The 22290-nt window shown below is 40.8% G+C and overlaps 2 protein-coding genes across 6 annotated transcripts in view; one reads left to right on the top strand and one right to left on the bottom strand.

Annotated features, from left to right (window-relative positions):
• FSIP1 (fibrous sheath interacting protein 1) overlaps positions 1-3842 on the top strand; it is a 213914-nt gene extending 210072 nt beyond the window's left edge. Inside the window, exon 12 of one of the 4 annotated variants that reach the window (XM_077127425.1) lies at positions 2423-3842. In XM_077127425.1, the coding sequence (XP_076983540.1) occupies positions 2423-2469 (47 nt within the window). In that variant the 3' untranslated portion in view covers positions 2470-3842. Of the gene's footprint in view, positions 1-2172; positions 2304-2422 lie in introns of those variants that run through there. The other 3 variants (XM_077127427.1, XM_077127424.1, XM_077127426.1) reach the window with 3 other exon arrangements.
• A 715-nt stretch (positions 3843-4557) lies between these two features.
• On the bottom strand, positions 4558-21305 carry THBS1 (thrombospondin 1). Of its 2 annotated transcripts, XM_077127423.1 has the most exons (22): positions 21115-21305; positions 20421-20518; positions 19550-20109; positions 18620-18695; positions 18104-18303; positions 17890-18012; positions 16788-16881; positions 15269-15442; positions 14568-14744; positions 14098-14271; positions 13704-13831; positions 13441-13593; positions 12771-12989; positions 12179-12286; positions 11495-11654; positions 11220-11338; positions 9254-9488; positions 8764-8991; positions 8312-8583; positions 7804-7901; positions 7557-7696; positions 4558-6691 (listed from the first exon to the last, which is right to left on the bottom strand). In XM_077127423.1, the coding sequence occupies exons 2-22, from the start codon at positions 20485-20487 to the stop codon at positions 6684-6686; spliced, it is 3513 nt and encodes a 1170-aa protein (XP_076983538.1). In that variant the 5' UTR covers positions 20488-20518; positions 21115-21305; the 3' UTR covers positions 4558-6683. The 2 variants fall into 2 exon arrangements, with proteins under 2 accessions (XP_076983538.1, XP_076983537.1); XM_077127422.1 differs by lacking the exon at positions 21115-21305 and having other exon boundaries at positions 20421-21000.
• Positions 21306-22290: the final 985 nt, after the last annotated feature.

The following is a 22290-nucleotide window of genomic DNA, read 5'->3' as shown; positions in this document are numbered from 1 at the left end:
CAGATAATCCTAATGCATGATTATAACAGTTAACCCTTGCAGGTACAGAGGATTAATATGGTATAGATATGCATATGTGAACAATATTTTATTTTCAGATAATTGCTTAATAAACCCTAGAGGATCATTTCCAGAGGCATGCTAGCATATATGAAGTTGAGTTTTCCCCCTTGTTTTACTAACCTCAGTGTTTACAGTTGTTAAAATAAATTGCTAGTAAATAATATTCTAGAATACTAAATTGTGCATTATGACATGCTTTCTACAAAAGTAGGCACTGAAACCAAATGCTTTATCGAAAAAAGCCCCTTAAAGATATCACTATAATGAATTGTTGTGTGTTCAAGTGTCACATTATATTCTGGTTCCTTCTCTGAAAATAGATACACATGAATTTGATTCTCAAAGAGTAGATTTCTATAAGCAGACAAGAAGGAAATAAAAAAGATTATTTTTGTCTCTTAACAGCAAATGTAATTATTTATTTTTTTTATTAGAGAAGTTGTGTTTACAGAATATGCATAAAATACAGCCTTCCTTCAGTGGTAGAATGCTTACCTGCCATGCAGGAGACCCAGGTTTGATTCCCAAGCCATGCATTCTGCCCCCACTGCCAAAAAAATTACAGGCTTCCGATGTAAACCACCCCTCACCACCACCTTGCTTTGGAATAGAAAATTGATGATAGCATATTTTTATAATTGTACCATTAATTAAAGTCAATGGTTTAACTTAGGGTTCACAATTTGTGCTGTATAATTCCATGGAATTAAAAAAAATTATTCTATATCCTTGTATAGAATCTAAGATTTCTCCTTTTAATCACAGTCAGATATATATTTCAGGGCTGTTAGTTACATTCTCAATGTTGTGCTGCCATCACCACAATCCATTGCCTAAACATATCTATCATTCCAAATAGGAACCCTGTGCATTTTAAACTTTCATTTCCCATTTCCTATCCCTATCCCATCCCGTGGCATCGTATATTTTAGATTTTGACTCTGTGAGTTTGCTTTTTCCAGTTAATTCAAAACATTGAGATCATACAATATTTGTCCTTTTGTGTCTGGCTTATTTCACTCAGCATGATGTCTTCAAGGTTCATCCATGTTGTCGCACGTATCAAGATTTCATTCCTTTTTAAGTTGAATAATATGCTATTGTATGTATATACCAGATTTTATTTATCCATTTATTGGTTGATGAATGCTTGGGGTTGCTTCCATATTTGCACTTGTGAATAATACTGCTATGAGCATCGATGTACACACATCTATTCAAGTGCCTGCTTTCAATTCTTTAGGGTATATACCTAGTAGTGGGATTTCTGGTCGTATGGTAGTTCTGTACCTAGCTTTCTGAGAACCATCAAACTTTATTTCACAGTGGCTTCACGTTTTACATTGCCACCAGTGATGTATGAGGGTTCCTGTTTCTCCACATCCTCTCCAACACTTATTTTCCTTTTTTTTTTTTTTAATAGCAGCCATTGTATTGGGTACGAAATGCATCTCATTTTGGTTTTGCTTTGCATTTCCCTGATGGCTGATGATGTTGAGCAGCTTTGCATATGCTTTCTTTCCATTTGTATATATTCTTTGGAGAAATGTCCATTCAAGTATTTTGTCATTTTTAAAGTAGGGTTGTTTGTCTTTTTGTTGTTAAATTCATGGATTTCTTTATATATTCTGTATATCAAGACTTTATCGGATATGTAATTTCCTAATATTTTCTTCCATTGTGTAGGTTGGACTTTCATGATAAAGTCCTTTGAGGTATGAAATGTTTTAATTTTGATGAGGTCCCATTTATTTATTTATTTATTTTGTTGCTTGTGCTTTGGGTATAAAGTCTCAGAAATGAATGCCTAACCCATAGTCCAGAATATGTTTCCTATGTTTTCTTTGAGAAGTTTGATAGTTCTATCTTTTATATTTAGGTCTTTGATCCATTTTGAATTGATTTTTTGTGTATGGTATGGAGTTGGGTCTTCCTTTTTTTTTGCAAATGGGGGTCAGTTTTACCAGCATTATTGTTGAAGAGACTTTTCTTTCCCAGTTGAGTGGTCTTCACTACCTTGGCATTAATCAGTTGGCCAAAAATGTAGCTGTTGCAACAAGTTACCCCAAACTGGGTGGCTTAAAACAACAAAAATTTGTTCCATTACAGCTCTGGGGGCCAAAAATCCGAAATCACGGTGTGTTCTGGGCCATACTTCCTCTAGAAGCTCTTGAGGAGAAATACTTCCTTCTTTTAAACTTGATTTGCAGCTTGTAGTGACTGCTTAATAAACATTAAATGGTAATGTAATTATTGCCTTATGTGTAAAAGGATTTATTATTTTTGAGCTATATTATTTCCTTAATTATACACACATTTCTGATTGTCTTATAACTTTGGTTATTGTTTTTATGTGCAGATGAACAGGAGGCTGAAGATGTGACAGAAGAATTTAAAGAATCTTAAGCTAAGACCTGTGGGGTATATATTTTTAAATAATTGGTAAATAGAGTTAAATGACATCTTTTTACTGAATTATTTGAAGTCAGTGACTGAACTGTAGAGCTCATTCTTCAAATAGTGATTTTGGTATTTGGATTTTCTTTTTGTAGATTACATTTCCTTGATGTTTTTGAAACTTGTGATGTGATTTTTCAATGGTTTATTCCTGGTAAAATTGCTTTTTATTGCTAGTCCTATAACATCAGTGATACATAATAAAAACCAATATTTTAATGTATGTGTTACGCTAAAATTAGTTGTACATCAGTGATACAAAATAGAAACCAACATTTTAATGTATGTGTTATGTTACAACTAGTGCTATGAGTGTTTATGTTTGACTTTATGTGTTTCAACCTCGTGCAGTTTAGGTGAGGGAAAGGAAAACAGTGATCTTAAGTAATGAGTTCTGCCTTTAAAAGAGGTGGCATCGTTCCATAGCCTGTCAGTTGAGGGTATTTTCAAAAGGACTGATGAGATGAATTGATAATATCATTCAGCGGAAAGGCTCCAGATGCAAAAATGCACCCTTATTTAGAGAGAAAATTGTCTTATTAAAAATAAGTGTTTCTACTTTCAGGTTCCCTCTAGGCTTGAGTATTTGCTCCAGAACAAGATACAAAGAAAAGATATGGAAGAGAGAGGGCAGATTCATCTTGGGAATGATTTTAGGAGTTTAGTGAAAATTTGAGCATTTTCTACTTATAACTCCTTAAGAAAACTACCTGTACCACCTTTATTATAAATTCCCAAGGACCTAAAGTATATTGTCCTTCAATCTAACTCTCTTTGACACATCTATTAATAAGCTTTTGTCAGAGGAAAAAGCTATCACTTCGATGATATAGTTTTAATTTTGAAATAAAATTTTCATTTCAATACAGCCTGCCAATTTGAAGGTCAGTTTCAGAGTGAACATGGATCATGCCTTGAGAAAAAGTTTAGGAACTTTTCCCCAGCCACTTTCTCTGTCCCATCTTGATATTTTCAATCGGTTTTGCCCCACCACCTAATAGTGAATTAGAATACTCTCCCAGAACTTCATAGGTTGAGCTATTCTGAGAATGAGTGATATATTAATGTCAAAGAATTATTTGAGACGAATTCCCCGAACTCCATAACCATTATTAACATCTTTGGTTTTTGCCTCTTCACCTGAACACTGTAACATTTTTTGGCAATTTTTGTATGTGTTCATGTTCCGCCAGGTAAGTATTTGAAAATGAGAGGAAAAATCAACAAAGGGAGAAGATTCTCATTCATCCTGTCCTTTCTAGTGTTCAATAGACCTTAAAGCCACAAGTTTTAACCTACTCATAAAATTTCTTCCTCTTGTTCTTTTTCACATTGGGAATTAACTGGTCAATATTCTACATTACTAGCTCATCTGAAATTTACAGTTTTCTTATTGTAATGTTTTGACCTTCTCTTTACAAAATAATTTGATATTTTTACTTTTTTTTTCTAGAATACCTTCCAAATTCTTTATTTCTCTACCTTTCTACATTTTAACTGAAGGTATTATTCATTCTCCAAAAGGTGACATCTGTAATGTTTGACCCAACTTTCCAAAGATATTTCCTCCCTTAACAGACGCTTCCGAAGCCTCTCCATCGTGTTCGATGATGTTGCCCACTCAGTGCGCCTGTCACTCAGAGCACGCAGCAGCACTAGCTACATGCACCGCACGCGTTTTTGTCCTTTTTATTGTTCCTCTTAGAACTGGATTTTGAAAAGGAATCAATAAATGACATGTAATGAAGTATGAAATTGTATCCTTTTGGGGCCTGTGTCTTGGGGGTCATTTCTCATTTGAGTATTTTTAGTATGGCAGGCTACTTTATTGTTCTGTTCTTTTATTCAGTAAATCTAACGAATGTTTATTCTAAGCCAAGGTCTGAGCGATTCACTTTTCCTAACTCATGTAGGAATGGTGAAATACTTTACTTACTCTAACTTCCTATTGTATATGAGATATTGATTTAAGAATGGAACTTACCCATGCCTCATAAAAAAAGCCAGTCAAGAACAAATAAACATGGATACAGTAAGTATAAATATAAATTTCTGTATGATTTATTGTTATTCCTTGTACATAAGAAACAGTAAATACAACTTACACTGCTTTAGAATGTAAAATGGATAAAATTGTGTACAAAAAAAAAAAGCACGTTCCTAGAAAAACGTATTGGCAAATAGTAAAAACTGGGGGGTAAAAAGCAAAAAACAAAAAATGAAACAAACAAAGAAAGAGATAAACCAACAGTTCTTCAGTTCAGTGTGCAAACATTTTATAAAAATAGAAATACTAACTCTACTGGCAGTATTTCCTGATAAATTATTTAAATAGCATATCTACACAATCTGGGATATCTATTCCAATGGTAATGAGAAAATAATTTATAAAAATAAGGCAATGGCATACAAGATGATAGAAAAAATAACTCTCAGAAATTACATATAACATTTCAATGCTATTTCCTTATTGGGAACACTTTTCTGCAAAGAATTTTTATACTATGTACAACATTGACTATTTTAGGTACTACAGTAGCTTTAAGTTTGTTAGACACTTAAACTCTTTCTGCTTGATCCCAAAATTCTTTGTCTCAGTCACACAACAAATGAGGTAATATTTGTATATAAGTTTCACCTTTGTCATTTTTTTCTTTTTTGGAAAAATGAAAAAAAAAAGTAATATGCTTTTTTTCTCCCTGGAAATAGGCACAAGGGATAGGGGTAAAACAGTATGTAAAGGCCTCATGGCTTTCTTTGCAATCTAAAAATACTTGCAAATGTACAACCAACTAATTCAACTTGGAAAGATATAAAAAAACAAAGAAAAAAAGGAATCCCACTCTAAGCACGAAGTGGTGAGCAGCCCTGGATGCTGCATTTTCTCGTGCCATCCTTAGGGGAGATTTGCTGATAAATCTCAACTACCTGATCTCAGAAACTTTTCATATGAAGCCTAAATTCCAGGTAGAACAGAGTTAATAAATAATTTGTATTTACAATCTTACAGTCATAAAGACTTGTAACAAAGATGATACGGATAGTCCTTATGCTTCTTATCCCATGAATAGTCCTTCAGTCAGATCCTCCAGAATAGGTAAAAAATAAATATTCTACATTGTAAAGCATTTGTTAAAAAAAAAAACTACAGTTCAAAAGAGAGAATTGGAAAAGTTCATGATAATCAGGAAAAAAAAAGAGAGAAAAGGAATGTTTCAGTTAAGTTGATAATAATTTTGTGCCTTTCTAACCATAAAAATAGAAGCACGCTGCCACTCCTTTGGGGAGCAGCGTGTGCTCACTGAGATGGTAGGTTTTCCTATTTCCTGCTACATCTGCACAAGCTACATCTGGAATAAAACCAGCAATTTCAATGTAACCAGACAATGGCAGCTAGCACTGCCTTACACTGGTTTAATTCTGAGCCCCTATTCTGGCCACTACAGATGATAGTAAGGGTTGGGGAGCAGGGAAGAAGTCCAGAAGCCAGCCTTTCCCTTCCCTTCCCATATTCTATTTAAGTGCCTATTAACATGGGATAATCAGCTAACAATGGGTTAGCATCATGAAATCCAGCAATAGTTTTTCAATCCCCTGAAAATGATTTAGTACCGAATATGTAACATTTTCTCCTTATTTTCTTCATACAATTGTCTCTCGGGTACATACCCTGCCCCTGCCCCTACCCACCCCCACAGTGCTATGGCCCTTGCTCCCCCTATTCCTGAGGGAATAAGTCAGGGATGGTTTTGTTTGCTGATTCTAATGAGTCCTCCCTTCTCTCACGTGCTGAAAATGCTTCTGAGTCCACTGCTGAGAAATGGCCTCACAATAGCATCCTGTCCTGTGACAGAATCAGAGAAGAGCAGGCACCTTTCCATCCGAAACTAGGAGATGCTTTTGCTTTTTCAAAAGCAAAGCAACAGTTATTGTTTATATTCTTGGAAGATGTCTTCTCATTCAGTGGAGGCTAAAGGCTAAGTCTATTTTTGAAAATTGCATTTTCTTGAGGCAGGTCACATGTTCTAGGAGTCCACGCTGATGCAAGCAGAGAAAAGAGGAAGGCAAGGAGGAGCAATCCTGGGTTTTTCTCAAGCCCATGGTGCCAGAAGGTGCAACATTAGCATTGGTTATGATCAGTCTTCCGATCAACAGTTCGATGATTAGGAATCTGTTAAGTAAATTAAAAAAAAAAACAACTCATAATGGCCTTTTCATCTTAATATCAGTTAATTAACAATCAAGGTATATCTTTAATTTTATAATGAAAAAAGCATAATTTAAGACTATTCAAGCACATTAACATTTAATTTGACTAGGTGAAATTGATGCTAGGGAAACTGTCATGACATAATCTTCTAGAACTTATGCTGTGCTTTCTAAGCACTTCAAAGTAAAAGTTTAGGAAGTTTTATTTTGAAAATGTGGACTCAAGATTTTATCATAATTTATGCATTATTTGAGTAAAGTCAACCATCTTTCTTTGTTCAGATTGATCTTGCAGGCCCCAGGCCTTAGCCTAGTAAACATTTATTATGCACTTATTTGGTGGTGGGCCTGATGCTGGACTCAGGTTACTCAAGTAATCAGAGGGAAAATGAATGGAGAATAAAGGCTAAGGTTTATAGTGAAAATTAATTTAACATGCCAATATACAGACAATACTTCTCTTTGTACAAGGGGAATGGTTGTGAAAGACAAATACTTTGTGCTGTAATGGCATGAATAAATCTTAAAGCAGTGTTTAAAGAGATATGAACATGCAATATTTTAAAGAAAGGTATCAATCTATAGGGGTGTGACTGCAGTTTATCTTTTCACTGTTGATGAAAAAGAGATTGCTAAGCAACTTAATATTGTTAATAACGAATCAGGATTTCATAAGCCATACTTGATAGGCATTATTTCATTTTTATCATTGTATCCTCAAAAGCAAAACATAAATAACTCTGTATCTTTAAATCAGACCTATCCATAATTGACATTCTCAAGGTAAGAGATGTCAATTGCACATTAACTGGTAATATTGCTCCTACCTCTGCATTCATATTTCAGGTCAGAGAAGAACACCATTTCTTGAGAGAAGACAAACAACCCTAGTCTTCCACCAGCATAGGTTCTGTCGTAGATAGGTCCTGAATCAGCCATGATTTTCTTTCCTTCATACATCACCACTCTGCAGGAAAAAAAAAATCTTCTCAGTAACACCCCTACTTTTTGGTCTTCTCCTCACCAGAACCCATAAGCATCACAGTAAGTAAAATTTAGTCAGTGCAGTCATACCTAATGAAGCCTGTCTTTGGCCTGTGGCTGAGACGCCATCTGTAGGCGGTGAAATCTTTCCAGCCAGTGTGACGAGGGTCATGCCACAGGGTACGCACCTAAAGAAAAGGAAGAAGAAAATGTTGAAACAGAGGTGCATCATAAGAAAACTTGTATTTCACTCCATAACAAATACATATTTCAAAGGTATTGACCTAAATTAGAGGGCTGCAATGCAGAAAATTTTTTCCAACACCTCCTTCACATAATGTGTGCCTTTAAAGTACATATATATATAAAGCAGAAAGGGAAGAGGGAAAGATGCTTTTTTGTTTGGAGAACCATCCTCTCAAATGCATTCAGCTTCATTTTAATTTACTGAAACTGCCTTTGGATCTGAAGGTTAACTAACCCTTGGCTGGAATCTTTATATCTAGGATGCCCTGTTGGCAGTTGTAGCTAAAACACAGCACCCCCAGGGCTAATCCAGAACCTTTCAATTCTCCTTCTTTAGGGCACTATTTCTTACCTGGCCAGGGGTGTTTCCTGTGTGCCACAGAGCATTCCGCAGGTGTTCACCAGGCCCCGTGGTGGAGTTCACAACTTTCACAGAAAGGCCTGAGTACCCCTGAGCCCTCGTGGGGTTAGTGTCCCAGTAGGACTGGGTGACCTGCTTCCACATCACAACATAGAAGCGGCTGCTGGACTGGTAGCCAAACACAAATCCGGCATAGTCATCATCCCTCTCAGTGTTGATGAAGAACGTGCCACTGAAGTCCACAGCATTGAATTCATCATAACCTGGGAGAGGAGGTCAGATGGCAGGTTAAAAACCTGCAGCCTTCGGAAGGTTTCTGTTATATTTTAAGGCATCCTTAGTTCATTTAGACCATGCTAAAGACACATGCAACTGCCAGGTTTTATATCTGTTTTTCCCCCCACATATCCATTAGCCTTTTGGCTTAAGAACTCAAGACTCACCAACAGCAAGCCCAGGATCACAGTTGACAGTCTGGACGAGTTCTTTACCCTGATGGCGCACAACCCAGTTAGGATCATTTTGGGATGTTCCTTTGGGATCTAGAGGAATCATCTGGAATCGGCGGAAATCGGTCGCACTGATATCAACATTCTCAGGGCAGATATCATCAATGTCTGGCACACTGTCATGGTCAAAATCATCTTTGCAAGCATCACCTCGCCCATCACCTAAGGTCAAAAAGGCACGAGTTCAGTGAAACTCTGAACTGCTGTTATTACTGGTGTCAGAAATTCACCACTGTGTCAAAGTTGACATGTAGTCTCCTCATCCTTTCAAGTGCATTCACTTCATTTTAATTGCCAGAATCTAGATAGCCACTTGGTTTCATTTATGCTCTTAAAAAATGGCACGGGTGGTTCAGTGGTAGAATTCTCAGACCAGGCAACCTCCCCCCCTAAAAAAGAAAAAAAAGTGGCTCAGCTGACTCACCATCAGAATCCTTCTGGTCAGGATTGGGCACGAGCCTGCAATTGTCCCTGTCATCAGGAATCCCATCATTGTCATCATCGTGGTCACAGGCATCACCCTTGCCATCTTTGTCATGGTCGGCCTGGTTGGCATTGGGCACGTAGGGACAGTTGTCCAGGTTGTTCTGGTGGCCATCTTCATCAATATCCTGATTGTTGTCACAGGTATCTCCAATGAGGTCTGAGTCAGAGTCCAGCTGAAAGAGGAGAAATAAAAGGAGGGTAAATTGAAACATAAATCATTAATGTTGAAGATATGCTCTGACAATAGGGAAAATTATCCAAAATTCGATATGGTCAGTGAGGTTTCATGTCAATTTATATAGTATTACACAAAGATAGTAATATTAACATTTACATCTGATAAGTTTTTTCTTTTTTTTGCATATGAAAATTTGAAAAGGGAGACTTAAGAGTTTTCTTCAAAAAATAAAACTTTCTAAATAAAATTAGTTATTTAATCATGAAGGATAGAATGCATGTTAATTGCTTGTATCTTAATGTTAAATGAAATCCTATGGGGTGGGCCACGGTGGCTCAGCAGGTAAGAATGCTTGCCTGCCATGCCCGAGGACCTGGGTTCGATTCCCGGTGCCTGCCCATGTAAAAAAAAAAAAAAAAAATCCTATGGGTAAATTTTGTTATTTTCCATTGAAGTATTTAATTGTAAAATTGCTGACATGCCAACTTAATGATACTGTTTTCTATATATCCCATCTGTGCACACTCTAATATGTATGTTAAGGATCAATTACTTTGTTTTTTTTTTTTTTAAGGTATTTCAAGATTGTCACATCATCTTTAAGGATTGTCACTTGGTGCAGGTAAAGTCAACACTAAATTTTTTCAAAATTATTTTTCTCAGGGTACTTTAACATTATTCAATATGCATGGATGTTTAAGGACTGTTTATACACAAATTGGAATTTTTCTTGTCATTATTTGTTATTTACTAATAAGATTTTGACATAACGCTTGAATTTTGTTATACATTTCCTTAAAATCTGAGAAATCAAACACTCATGTAATGAGTTGAAGACGTTTAATTTATGCTAAGACTCAAACTAAAAATACATGGCTCTCAATGCCATTTGATCAGCAGAGCTACCTCAGATCACTGAAACTTCACAGTTATGGCCAAAAGCTATTCATCCTGTTGCTTTTCCTTTAACAGAAACTCACAAAAGAAAATATTAGGAGGGAGAAGCTGGATTTTAAATTTCTTGAACCATATAAAAAATTCCTGATTTTACACAGTTATTTTCTAAACTTCCAGTAGAATATTTTTTAGGGGAAAAACACTGTTTTCACTTTCATCCCTAGAAAATAATAATGGGCAATTACATAAAAAAGAAATACTTTCAGACATGGGACCTGTTATGGGTAATTTTTATTTCTAACACTCCCTAGCATGGGTGGAGAATGATCCATTTGAAATGCCAAACACTTTTGAAGAAAAACAGATAAACAGGATTTCTCCAGGTTTTGGAAGTACTTTTAGTTTGATGATTTATAGCCAAATTATATCATTATCAATGAAAATTGTTGTTAGTTTTGCTTAAGGATATGTCCTCCAGTTCTTAGTCTTACCTATGATTAATAATATTGTACAGTTGTCAGTCATAACTTCCTGCTTAGTATAATTTACTTAATTAGACTCAATGATAGGGGATGTAGAGCTAGTGAAATAGACCTTCTTGTGGAAGACAAAATTAAGATTCAAGATCCTCATGCTACAGATCATTTGGACTATTTGCAAGGAGCTCACATCAGGTGAGCTATTTACATGAAAATATTGCAATTGGCTATAAGAACACTGAGAAGCAAGCTAATTAAAAGTGTTTCAATTCTATTTAACTCATTCTTTAAAGACCTCAAAAGGGATATTCCAACACTTCACTGAAAGATGCTGAAAGGAGCCTGCCTACCTGATCTGGATTGTGTTCCAGGGGGCAGTTATCACACTGATCTCCAACCCCATCCATATCAGTATCCCTCTGGTCAACATTGTACACATACTGGCAGTTGTCTCTTTCATTGAGGATACCTGCAAAGAACAGGAAACAAATCAGAGCTGGAACCTCAAAGCCTTGACTGTTTCAGCTAAACTGCATATTAAAGGCCAGGGCTAGAGAGAAGTAATTTGAAGGCTGAGCAAGTTCACAACCACCGATGGGCCTGCTGCAGTCAGGGGAGGCCTTACCATCCCCGTCAATATCTGCAGCACAGGCATCTCCTTCCCCATTGTTGTCTGTGTCAGCCTGATCTGGGTTGTGGTTGTAGGGGCAGTTGTCACAGCGGTCCCCTACATCATCTCTATCATAGTCATACTGGGCTGGGTTGTAATGGAATGGACAGTTGTCCTGCAAAGAGAAGAAATGGAGCCCTTTACAACATTGCCAGTGAAACCAGCTCCAATCTCAAACTACAAAAATCTGCAATAATTTCTAGGTACCCATTATACAATGCTCACTGCAAAAGTTAAATGCCAGAACATAATGAATGAAAAATAGATTCCTGTCAGTTACAAGTCATTGAAATATAAAATATAATATCTCGGTTCTCAGTATACCTAAAGTAAATTTTACTTTAACTTGATTTAAAACAAAGCTAGGAAACAAAGTGTCGTGTATTTATACATTGTGATTTCTTGCTCAAATGGGGTAAAAAAGGTTGTGTTGAAAAACAAAATCCTCATTCTCTTAGAAGTATCTTTGCCCTCAAACTAATGAAACACAATGAATAATTTCTAATAATCTAATATATCAGTTTGGTATATATTTTCCCTATAACCTTGCAATGTTCTTGAATCCTAAAATGTTTTAGGCCAGTAGGCTGTTGCTGAATACAAAAGATGAAGGGAAACTGGAAAACATTTTGTTTTTACCCTGTCATCTGGAATTTTATCATTGTCATCATCATCATCACAGGCATCTCCAATTCCATCTTTGTCATAGTCCTCCTGCCCTGAATTGGGAAGGTTGGGGCAATTATCCTAGGAAAGAGAAGTCACACATTATAGCTATACTTTGCATTCCCTCTGCTCACCTCTCTCACATGTGGGAGTTTACCCAGACATTTTAAACAAAAAACAATGAATGCTGCTCCGTAACAGAGTATACTTTTTATGGGTAGGTAAAAAGTTAAACTGTTTCTTGAGTCTATATATGTAGAATTTGTATAAACTGTCCAGGCTTTATAGATGCCGTGAACACAAATCATATTCTGTTGGTATCTGGTAGAGTAGTGAACAAAAGAAATCAACAATGGAATGATTGCTTTAAAAGGACCCACCCTGTTCATGCTGTTGGCATCACGTGGTTTAATACTAATGAGAATTCCTGCCACTCTGCCTTTGGGCGATTTAATCTTTTAGTTATTTTCAAACTTTAAACATTTATTAAAGTTCCCCAGCATGTTCTGTTCATAAGGCAATGCTGACTTTTTAATGAAGGCACATAAAGGAAACTGGTTTTTACCTTTTTGCAGTGGTAAGTTGCATTTGCCACACAGATCAGGTCTTCATTGGGCCAGCCATCGAGGTCTGTGTCTTCCCCGCAGATGATGCCATTCCCAGCATAGCCGGGCTTGCACTCGCAGCGGTACATGGGGTCACTGTAATGACCGAGGTAGTTGCACTTGGCGTTCTTGTTGCAGTTATGTGTCCCATCTGTGCAGGGGTTGCGGGGCTTGCACACCTGAGAGTACAACACCCTCATGTTAACGTGAGAGATGGTGAGAGTCCCCAGATACCATGGAAACCAGAAAAGGCCAGATCTCTATTATATCTGAGTAGACAGAGGCTCCACATGAAAGAGGATGACTTCCAATTCAGCCTCTGAGGACATCTAGGGTACAGGCCAATATTATGCTTTATGTTTGTTTTTCTTGAACTGGCTCAGAACCTAGGAATTTATAAGGCCATCTGCTCACAACATATTCCAGAGCAGCATTTTCGAATATGGTGGACTTTTTCCCTGGCAGTATTTACCATGTTTTTTCTAGTCATGTTTCTAAAACTAGATTATATATTCATCTCCTGTTCCCATTGTTTTATGATGGGTCTGAAATTAGAATCCCTCCTTCCCTAGTTGTTCTGGTAAAGGGCACTGCTCCTCTACTCTAGTCTACTAGCCTAGTCTACTGTACCTGTTTGTTGGCAGTGGCATGTTCGATACCCCGACCGAAGGGCTGTGAGCCAGTGAAGCGAGGTGGGCAGGGCAGGCAGTTATAGCCAGGGTCTGTGTTCTCACACCTGTGCTCTCCATTGTGGTGGAAACAGGCATCAGGCACCATTTTGCACTATGGAAGAAGTCACAGTTAGCTTAATGTTTAGAAAACACTGCCCTAAGGAAATAGCTAGGATGGGCTGGTAACCTAGATCTGGTAACTCTGAACTGCCAGTTCCTCACCTCATCAACATCTTTGCACTGGATGCCATTTCCACTATAACCAGGGGGACAAGCACCACATTTCCAGCTGCCATCGGGATAGCTGGTGCAGTTGGTACCAGCAAAGCAGGGGTTGGACAGACATCCATCTGAGACACAGCAAGAGAAACAGGTAAATGGTTGGTCTAAGCTGCAGTTACTGCCACGCTGGTCACTTAAAAAACAATATGGCGTGAGATATTATAGGGTCTATGTAACTGATATTATCTTTTGGTTATATTGTCTATCTGCACTTTAGAGTAATCAGATCACTCAGGACCATTCAAAGCTGGAACCACCTTGAATGTTTACTATGACATTCAGTTAAATAGAAAGCTCCTTAAGGGTGTTTTTTCCCCAGGGCTCCATAGCTCACCAATTGGACAGTCCTGCTTGTTGCAGATCTGGTTTTCTGTCACATCACCAATACAGTCCTTGCCTCCAAACTGGGGTGTGGGGTCGTTGCAAAGCCGGCTACGTTGCTGCACACCTCCTCCACATGTGACAGAACAGATGTCCCATGGTGACCAGGGACCCCAGCCTCCATTGACTGAAAGAAAATGAACCACAAAGAATAGGTCAGTTTCCACAAATGTTATCTTTCATAGAAGAGTCTTGTTCTAAGCCTGTTCAGGAAATCTCTGCTAACCTAACACATGGAGACAAAGTATTTGGGAAGAGGGTGAGTTTCAAACGGTTTGTTTTCTGTTTTCCATTAAAGGAAGCTGCTGAACATGCAGGATTTTGCTTCTGTTTGTTTCTCTAGTCATCTTTCCCCTCCATGACCCTCTGAACTGCAGGTCTCAACTGCCAGAGAACCAACCCTACAGCGGGGCTCACACTTACTTGGGCAGGCGTCTTTCTTGCAGGCCTTGGTCTCCCGAGCTTCACCTTGGCATGGTTTCCCATTCATCTGGGGGCTGGGAGAGTTGCAGAGCCGGATCCTTGTGATAACACCATCACCACATGTCACTGAACAAGATGACCATGGGGACCAGTGGCTCCAGCCACCATCCTGTTTAACTAGAGTACAGAAATGATGGTCACAAATGGTGTTGATTCAGAGTTAGCCAAATAGAAACCTTTCTCAGGATTGTAGAGAAAAATTTTCTAGACATAGTTAATGGCAACTAAGCCCAGTGTGCAGTAGAAATTGGCTTGTGGCATATGTCCAAATGTCAACAGGGGATGTTTTCTAACAGAGGAAAGACGATGGTTAGCTGTGTTTGTGGGTTGCTGTTAATACAGTAACAAACATTTACAGGGTGCTGACCATGAACCAAGTTTTATACTAACTGCTTTATATGCACTATCTAAATATAATCCTTGAAATGCCCCTATGAAATACTATTAGTATCCTCACTTTACAGGTAAGGATAGAGCCCCAGAGAAGGTAGGTTTGCTCTAGGTTGCACTGATAAGTGGTACAATTGGGATTTGGATCTAGTAATTCTAGAACATGTCCTCTTTACCCTAATGCTGTGGGGCATATGATGATCACAGGGACAGGTCAGTTCTTCACATTCCTAAGTGGCCAAGATGCTTACATCTCTTATCACACTCCTGAATGTGGCAGGTCCGTGTCTGAACCGAGGAGCCCTCACATCGATTGTTGAGGCTGTCGCAGGAGCGGCCACGCTGCTGGATTCCATTGCCACATGTCATGGAGCAGGAGGTCCACTCGGACCATGGAGACCAGCCGTCATCTGCAGAATCACTGGCTGGAAGAGAATGGAGGCTCCTTTAGTGCACTATCATTAAAACAAGCTATTTCATAGAATGCTCTGTTCAAGATGTTTTTTCCCCTGCCAGAAGATGAAAAGCACTGCATTTCTTAGGCTGGAGGCCAGGTCAGCCCTGCTGAGTCATCTTACAGTGTATGTTTTCCTACTCATGGCTTCTATCTTTCTCCTCTCTCAGCATGTCAAATGAGTTATTCTTTACTGCCTTGAGATATTTGGGTAGGCATTTCCAGTTTCAGGCTTCCAAGAATACTTGAGTGCTGTAGCTTAAGAGTCACTTCTAACTTTCTGAGGAGTTACAAACATGTATTTGGCAGGTCTGCTTGAAGGCAGCTAAACAGCAGTTGGCTCTGCCTCCAACTAAAGCATGAGGTTAATTAGCTTGTTGCACCTTTCAGCCCAGCATTTTGGGCCTTCTCTGCACAAAAGAGGAAGATGTACTTGTTTACCATCTTCCCAGGCACCATGACTGCAATCACAACTATCCGCATCAGAAAGAGAACTTGCTTGCTTTTGCCATCAGGCAGGAGTTTTCCTTACAATCCCTGGTTCAAGTTCAGATCTCTTATAGCCCCCAGCTAGCTTTGTTTCCTTCAACCCACATCTCAAGTGAATGCTGAACAGAAATAGATATACAAATTATCATTACCATGCCAGTATCTCTGACATGATCCTTGGATGGGATGTGTTATTCTACACTGTGGCCAGTTTGTGAGTGTGTGTGTGAGAGAGAGAAGGACAAGGGCTTTCCCGGTTTTTCTTATCTTATTTGTGATGAATTATTTTTTATGATTTGTACCCACTACATGAAACATTGTCTCAGCAGAGTGATTAATTTATACTGACAACAAAAACCAAGGACAGGGAACCATGGAACAATATAGTGCCTTATTTCTTTTAGTGCCTTGAAATCCAAACTGCTGTTATTCTGTCAGGCCTCCTGGGATCCCTACAGATAAAATGGGAAAAAATTTCAGGCCCAATTAAGTCCATTGCTTGCACCATAAGTCTATCGATATCTTTGGCACAGTCGACAGAGCTATTACTGCTACAAACTCATATCTCCTTTCTTCAAAACATAAACCCAGAATCAGCAAGCTATACCAAGGTCATTATCACCTATACCATTTTCCAACTGGGTAACTGAGATTTAGTCATTATGGAGTTTGGGCTTTATATAGCAGATAAGTCGTCAATTAATCAGCTGCTGCTGCAAGCTGAATGAGAGCACACAATGAGGATGGGAGTGGGTTCCAGTGTTGTCTAGTATATATGTAGAACCGACCTAGTCACCAAAGAATGGAATGCAGTTTTAGGAACTTACGCCAACACCGTGGGCAGCATTCTCCATCAGGCACTGTGGCATTGGAGCAGGGCATAATTGGGCAAGACACTTTTTTGCAGATGGTAACTGAGTTCTGCAGGGAAATAGTGAGGGGGACAAAGACTACTAAGCAAATTGCAAACAGAATTTTACATACTATAATATTGAAATTATGAGCTGAAACCTGATCAGGGCTGTAAATTCTTTATTGCAATACTTTAATAGAATATTTGTTTATGGTTACCCTTATCATAGAGATAATTCTAGTGCCAGTGACTTGTCACTCATTCTTTAGAGAGCTTTTCTTAATTTCTATTCAGTCAAAGGTAAAAGTTACAGCATGAAGAATTTATTCAAGGGAACCACCAAACATCATGGGTCAAATATATTAAGCTGTGTTTGAAACAGAACTCAAAACTCAGCTGGAATTTTTAAATTTGTATGTTATCTTCAGGGGGAAAATAAGATCTATGAGCATTTTTTTCCTCATCTGTAGATCTGGCTTTAAATTATATTGGAGATGAATGAGAATTTAATGAAGTTGTCACCCAAATCCAGCAATTCATGTTTAGTATTTAAGTTAGACTTTGCTCTGTGAACCAGGTAGACTCCCAAACTCATCTGCCAGTAACCTACGGCAGAGCTAGGGTGAAGCACACACTGCAGGCAGTGCCATTTGAGCTAAATAGATAGGTATGTCTTAACAATGCGGGGTTAAGTGAGCTGAACAATAATCAGGACTGTATTAAAAGAACCTTTGTGTCATAGCTGAATATAAATCAGGGTTGGGAATAAAAAAGTAATGTTCCAATAAGGCTTTATTTACCTGACACTCAACACTTAGCCTTTGAGTTAAAGCAGGTAAATAATTCAGATGTCTTAGCAGATTTGTTCTCTTAGATACTTATCCTAGGCTACAATTAGGACTTGAAAACCTTTCTAAGAGTTTAAAGAAGAATTTATATGTTATAATTGCATTTCTAAAAAAAAATCTACTTTGGTATCAGGCTATCAAACAAATGGCCATTTGAGTATTTCCCCAGAGACTGTGACTTCAAATACATGCCATCAGTTCTTATTTTAGTTTATAAAGACCCCTTACCTGACAATAACACTCAGTGCAGCTATCAACAGTCCATTCATCATTATTCCTATACTGAATGCCGTTGTGATAGCAGAGGGGAGGTCTCCTTAGTTCAATGGCCAACTCTTTGTTCTCTTCAGTCTAAGAGAGGGAGAAAGATCATTAGTCATCCGGGATCATGTGCTAAACCTTCTAAGGCTCATGCTACAGGCCGACTGCAGAGGCCACTGACCACTTTGCGGATGCTGTCCTGAAGTGTGGTCACGATGGTGCGCAGGCCCCTGAGCTCCAGGACCATGTTGGACAGCTCAGCACAGGAGATGCCGCAGATGGCTTGCAGATCTTTTGTTTTGTGGCCAATGTAGTTAGTGCGGATAGCAGGGCTGGAACCATTCACCACATTGTTGTCGAGGGTGAGGAGGACATTAGTAGCTGCAGAGAAACAAAAGAAATGAAAAAAAAAAAAAAAGGAAGATCTAACAGATGCTCTCACAGCCAATCCCTAGAGTTCTTAGTTATAAAAGACATACCATTTTGAGTGAAGGGTTCAGGTGGAGGGGATGAATGTGTACGTGTAATACCTTTTTAGGTCACGTGTACAGCCTTTTAACTATATTACCCAGGGATAATTGATATACAGCCACCAATAATTGATATACAGCCACCATTGCTTAGGTTTCTCAGCTTGTTCTGGGTGGAACTCCTCCCTTGCTTTCCCCATATGCCCTAAAAATAGAAGGGTACTCACAGCTGGAGCAGCCTTTGTTCCTAAGGATGTCTTCTGGTGTGGTCCCAAACACAAACCTCACATTCTGCAGCACCCCCTGTGGGTAGAGGATACACACTACTTGTAGGATGTTGTCGGAGTAGGGGAGCTGTCTATGCTAGCAAAAGCACACAACAGATGTTCTAAAAGTTTAAAAGAGCTCCATTTACTATCATTATGTCAAAACAAGCCACCAATATAAATTGCCAAACAACTTCAAAATTTTGATTGTGTCTTCTGCCAAGTCTTCAGTATTTTACAAAGAATCCAGTTATCAGCCTACTTGGGAAAACAGGAAATGGAATCTGATACTAAGCCTGGAGGATATGACACTCTCCAGTGTCAAAGGGTTAAATGTGGGAGTTTCAAAGCCATAGTTGCAAAGATCTAGAAGTTAGGGCAAGGAAGAAGCTGCAGCAGATAGCCACACCTTCTGTTTTAACTTTTTATTTGGCACTGGCTGCATCCCCAGGAGAAATCAAACAGCAAAGTGGTCTTTATTCTGCCCATACAAAAAGTTTCAAGCAATATTAAAATTGGTGGAATGCATTTGAAATAGTTATTTTCCTGAGATGAACATAAGGAGTATATAAGGTTTGAATAGGCTGCTGTTAAAGAAAAAAACATTTCTTCTTTAATTAAGGTTTTCAAAGTGTGGTTCTCAAACTACCAGGATCAACATCACCAGGAACTTGTTAGAAATGCAAATTCTCAACTCCCACCCCAGACCAAATGAGTCTGAAACTCCTCCAGATGATTCTGATGCCCCCTACAGTTTGAGAACCACTATTTACTCTATAGACAATATTTCCCGTCCTGGAAGCCTTTCCCCTTGTCTGCCACAGCCCGCCTGACAGGTCAATTGGCTAGCAGACAATGCCATGAACTAGCAGCTCAGAGAAGAGATCTCACCTGGAAATCGTCGTTGGCACCTCCCTTTGCGATACGGAGTCTTGCAATGCTGGCCAGGTCCCTGGTAAAGATGCTTTGGATGGGGACGTCCAGCTCAGCATTCTCCATCTTCTCACAGTCGATGTATAGCTGGGCCCTATCCTCCTGCACAAACAGGGTGATGCTCTTCCACTGGCCAGTTGCCAGGAGTACGTCTTCCACTGACACCACCTGCTGCTTCCCCTGCACGGTCAGGCTCAGGTCCAGGGTGCCCGCCTTGCCATTAGAGACCACGCTGAAGATCTGGCCAGAGTGGTCTTTCCGCTCCAAGGCCAGCAGTGTGCCCCGGGTCTTCTTCATCTGCCTCAGAGAGGCCAGGAGCAGGAAACCTTTCTCTGCACGCACAGCATCCACTAGATCTTGGAACTTGTCATCAGGCACAGGGGGGATCAGGTTGGCATCCTCAATGCGGAAAGCTGGGCTGGAAGGGTCAGGGCCCTTCACCAGTCGACGCCCAGAGCCCTTGCGGGCAGCCCCAGTGAGTTCAAAGATGTCAAACACACCGTTGTCTCCCCCAGACTCTGTGAGACAGGAGCAGGATACACAGTGAGCTTTCTTGGCTGGGATCAGGGTTGCGGGTGGGGGCGTCAGCTTTGGAGGGTGGGGCCAGAGTAAAAACTCCTGGCAACCAGAGAGAGCTGAATTAACCCATAAGAGAAGAGGGCTGTATTCGGTTGTTTAATAGGGTTCAGGGTTAAAACAGCTGGCAGCTAGCACACAGGAGGACAACCCTAAGTGCTCAAACTTGGCCTGGCATTACAGCAGGCACACCTGGGGTAAACAGCACCTCCTCCTCTGCCCTCCTCCCTCTAAACGTATTCCACAGACGCACCTGGAATACGGTTGGTGCCACACACATGCAACAGGAGCAGGACACCGAGTCCCCAGGCCAGCCTCATGGTGGAGCTGGTTTGTGCCCAGCAGAGGAGCCTGCAGCAGAAAGCACAGAGTCCAAGGTCAGGGACCAGCCAAGCCAAGAAGGTGGGCGAAAACTGGCAACTGGGCTTAGGGCCAAGGCCCTGGGGTTCCCCTCTTTGGTCTCGCATTTGCTGGGATGACGGACTACAGAATTTACTTTTCAGAGGGCATCACGAAGAAAACGAGACGGATGGGACAGGAGATTGTGATTTTTAAGTATAGGGAACAATGACCAACAATCTGGGGGCTTTTCCTTGGGAAGTCCAGGGTAGACAGCTGAACAAGGAGATTTGTTTGGGGGAGCAACAAGGAAAAAGTAGACTTTTTTACATGAAAATCGATGTAAGAGTTTACAGTTGGCTTGGAGAATAGAAGAAAATGTTGAGGGTCCTGAGTGGAATTCAGTCGTGAACCCCAAAGGCAGGAGAGGATGGCTCCGGAGCCCTCCCCCGGAGTACCCCAGCGGCCCGGAGGACCAGAAAGGGGAAAACCAAGGAGTATGAGTGAGATCTGAGAGGCTCCGGAGGGGCTGTCGGAAGCCTCAAGCTCGAGGGTCATGGCCAAGGTCGGAGGAGCATCGGTCCTCCGCGGCCGCGGGGTGCGCTTACCTGTGTGGACGCCGGTGCAGCGGCAGAGTGGCGGCGCCGGGAGCAGCGACCCGCGGAGAGGCCTGGAGAGGCGCTGGCGCGGGTGGTGTGCCCAACAGGTCCGAGGCAGGAGTTGGAGGCTACGCCGGGACAGCTCGCAGGAGCCCCGAAAGCACTGCCAGGTTCGGGAGCAGTGGCTGGCGAGGCGGAGGAGCCGCGCACTTTTAAAGTGTCGTTCACATTCCAGGGGATTGCTCTGGCCAATCGGCGGCGGCCGAGCAGGAAGCGGGGGGTGGGGGACCAGTCTGGGTTTCTCTCCCCGCCTCCGTCCTCACCCCCCCGCTCCCACCTCCCCGCTGCCTGGGCAGAAAGTGAAGAGCTGGAGGCCAGGGTCGGGGGAGGCGGGCAGAGGCGCACTATGGCTTCTCCGAAAAATAGGTGCCCGCCCACGCAGCCTTGGCGCGCAGGGGCTCAGACTTGGGCTCTTGAGCCACGCGGGCCCGATGCGTTAAGTGTGAGCATCCCGGGCAGCGACGGGGCTTCGGCGACCCACCCAAGCCCCTTAGGATTTTCAGGCAAACCGGGCTCCTTGAATGCCTGGGCAATAGCTGAAGGGTGGATACTTGAGAAGGAACCCGTTTGTTAAAAAAAAAAAAAAAAAAAAACAAAACCTGATGGTAAATGGGACCATGAGAGTCCTTAAAGAATTGCCTCTTGCGTACTTGTCAGCATCCATCCAGGTTGGGTGGGGGGACCACCCGCCCGGGTCGGGGACTGATGGGAGAAGGACTTTGCGCCACGCTGCTGCCCTTGCTATCCCTCCCCATCCCCGGCGACCCCCGCCTGCCCTTCGCCTGACCCACTAAGGGAGGTGACTTCGGTGTCGCGCTGGGGCAAGCAGGGACTGTGTACGGAGCCCGGTGCAGCACGCTTTCCCGCAGTTGTGGCAGAAGTCCCTTTTGAAACTCGCTTCTCGGAATTGCTGCGGCGCTACCACGGCTTGCCGCTTGGGGGCGGTGTGCGTATTCGGATCAAGGGGACTACCAGAACAGTTTCTTTCTAGTCAGGAATTTTAGGGAAACTTATTCCTATCCAGTTCCCTCAAGCCAAAATTGAAATTGTGTCTTGAAAAACACTTTGTGTGCCCACTCGTGCTTCTTAACGTGACTCCTGGTTGGAGAATTTGCAGGACCATCT

The sequence above is a fragment of the Tamandua tetradactyla genome, chromosome 14 (genome assembly GCF_023851605.1).
Source record: "Tamandua tetradactyla isolate mTamTet1 chromosome 14, mTamTet1.pri, whole genome shotgun sequence".
NCBI lineage: Eukaryota > Metazoa > Chordata > Mammalia > Pilosa > Myrmecophagidae > Tamandua > Tamandua tetradactyla.
The sequence above is the reverse complement of the archived record's forward strand: the minus strand, read 5'-3'. Positions and strand labels throughout refer to the sequence as shown.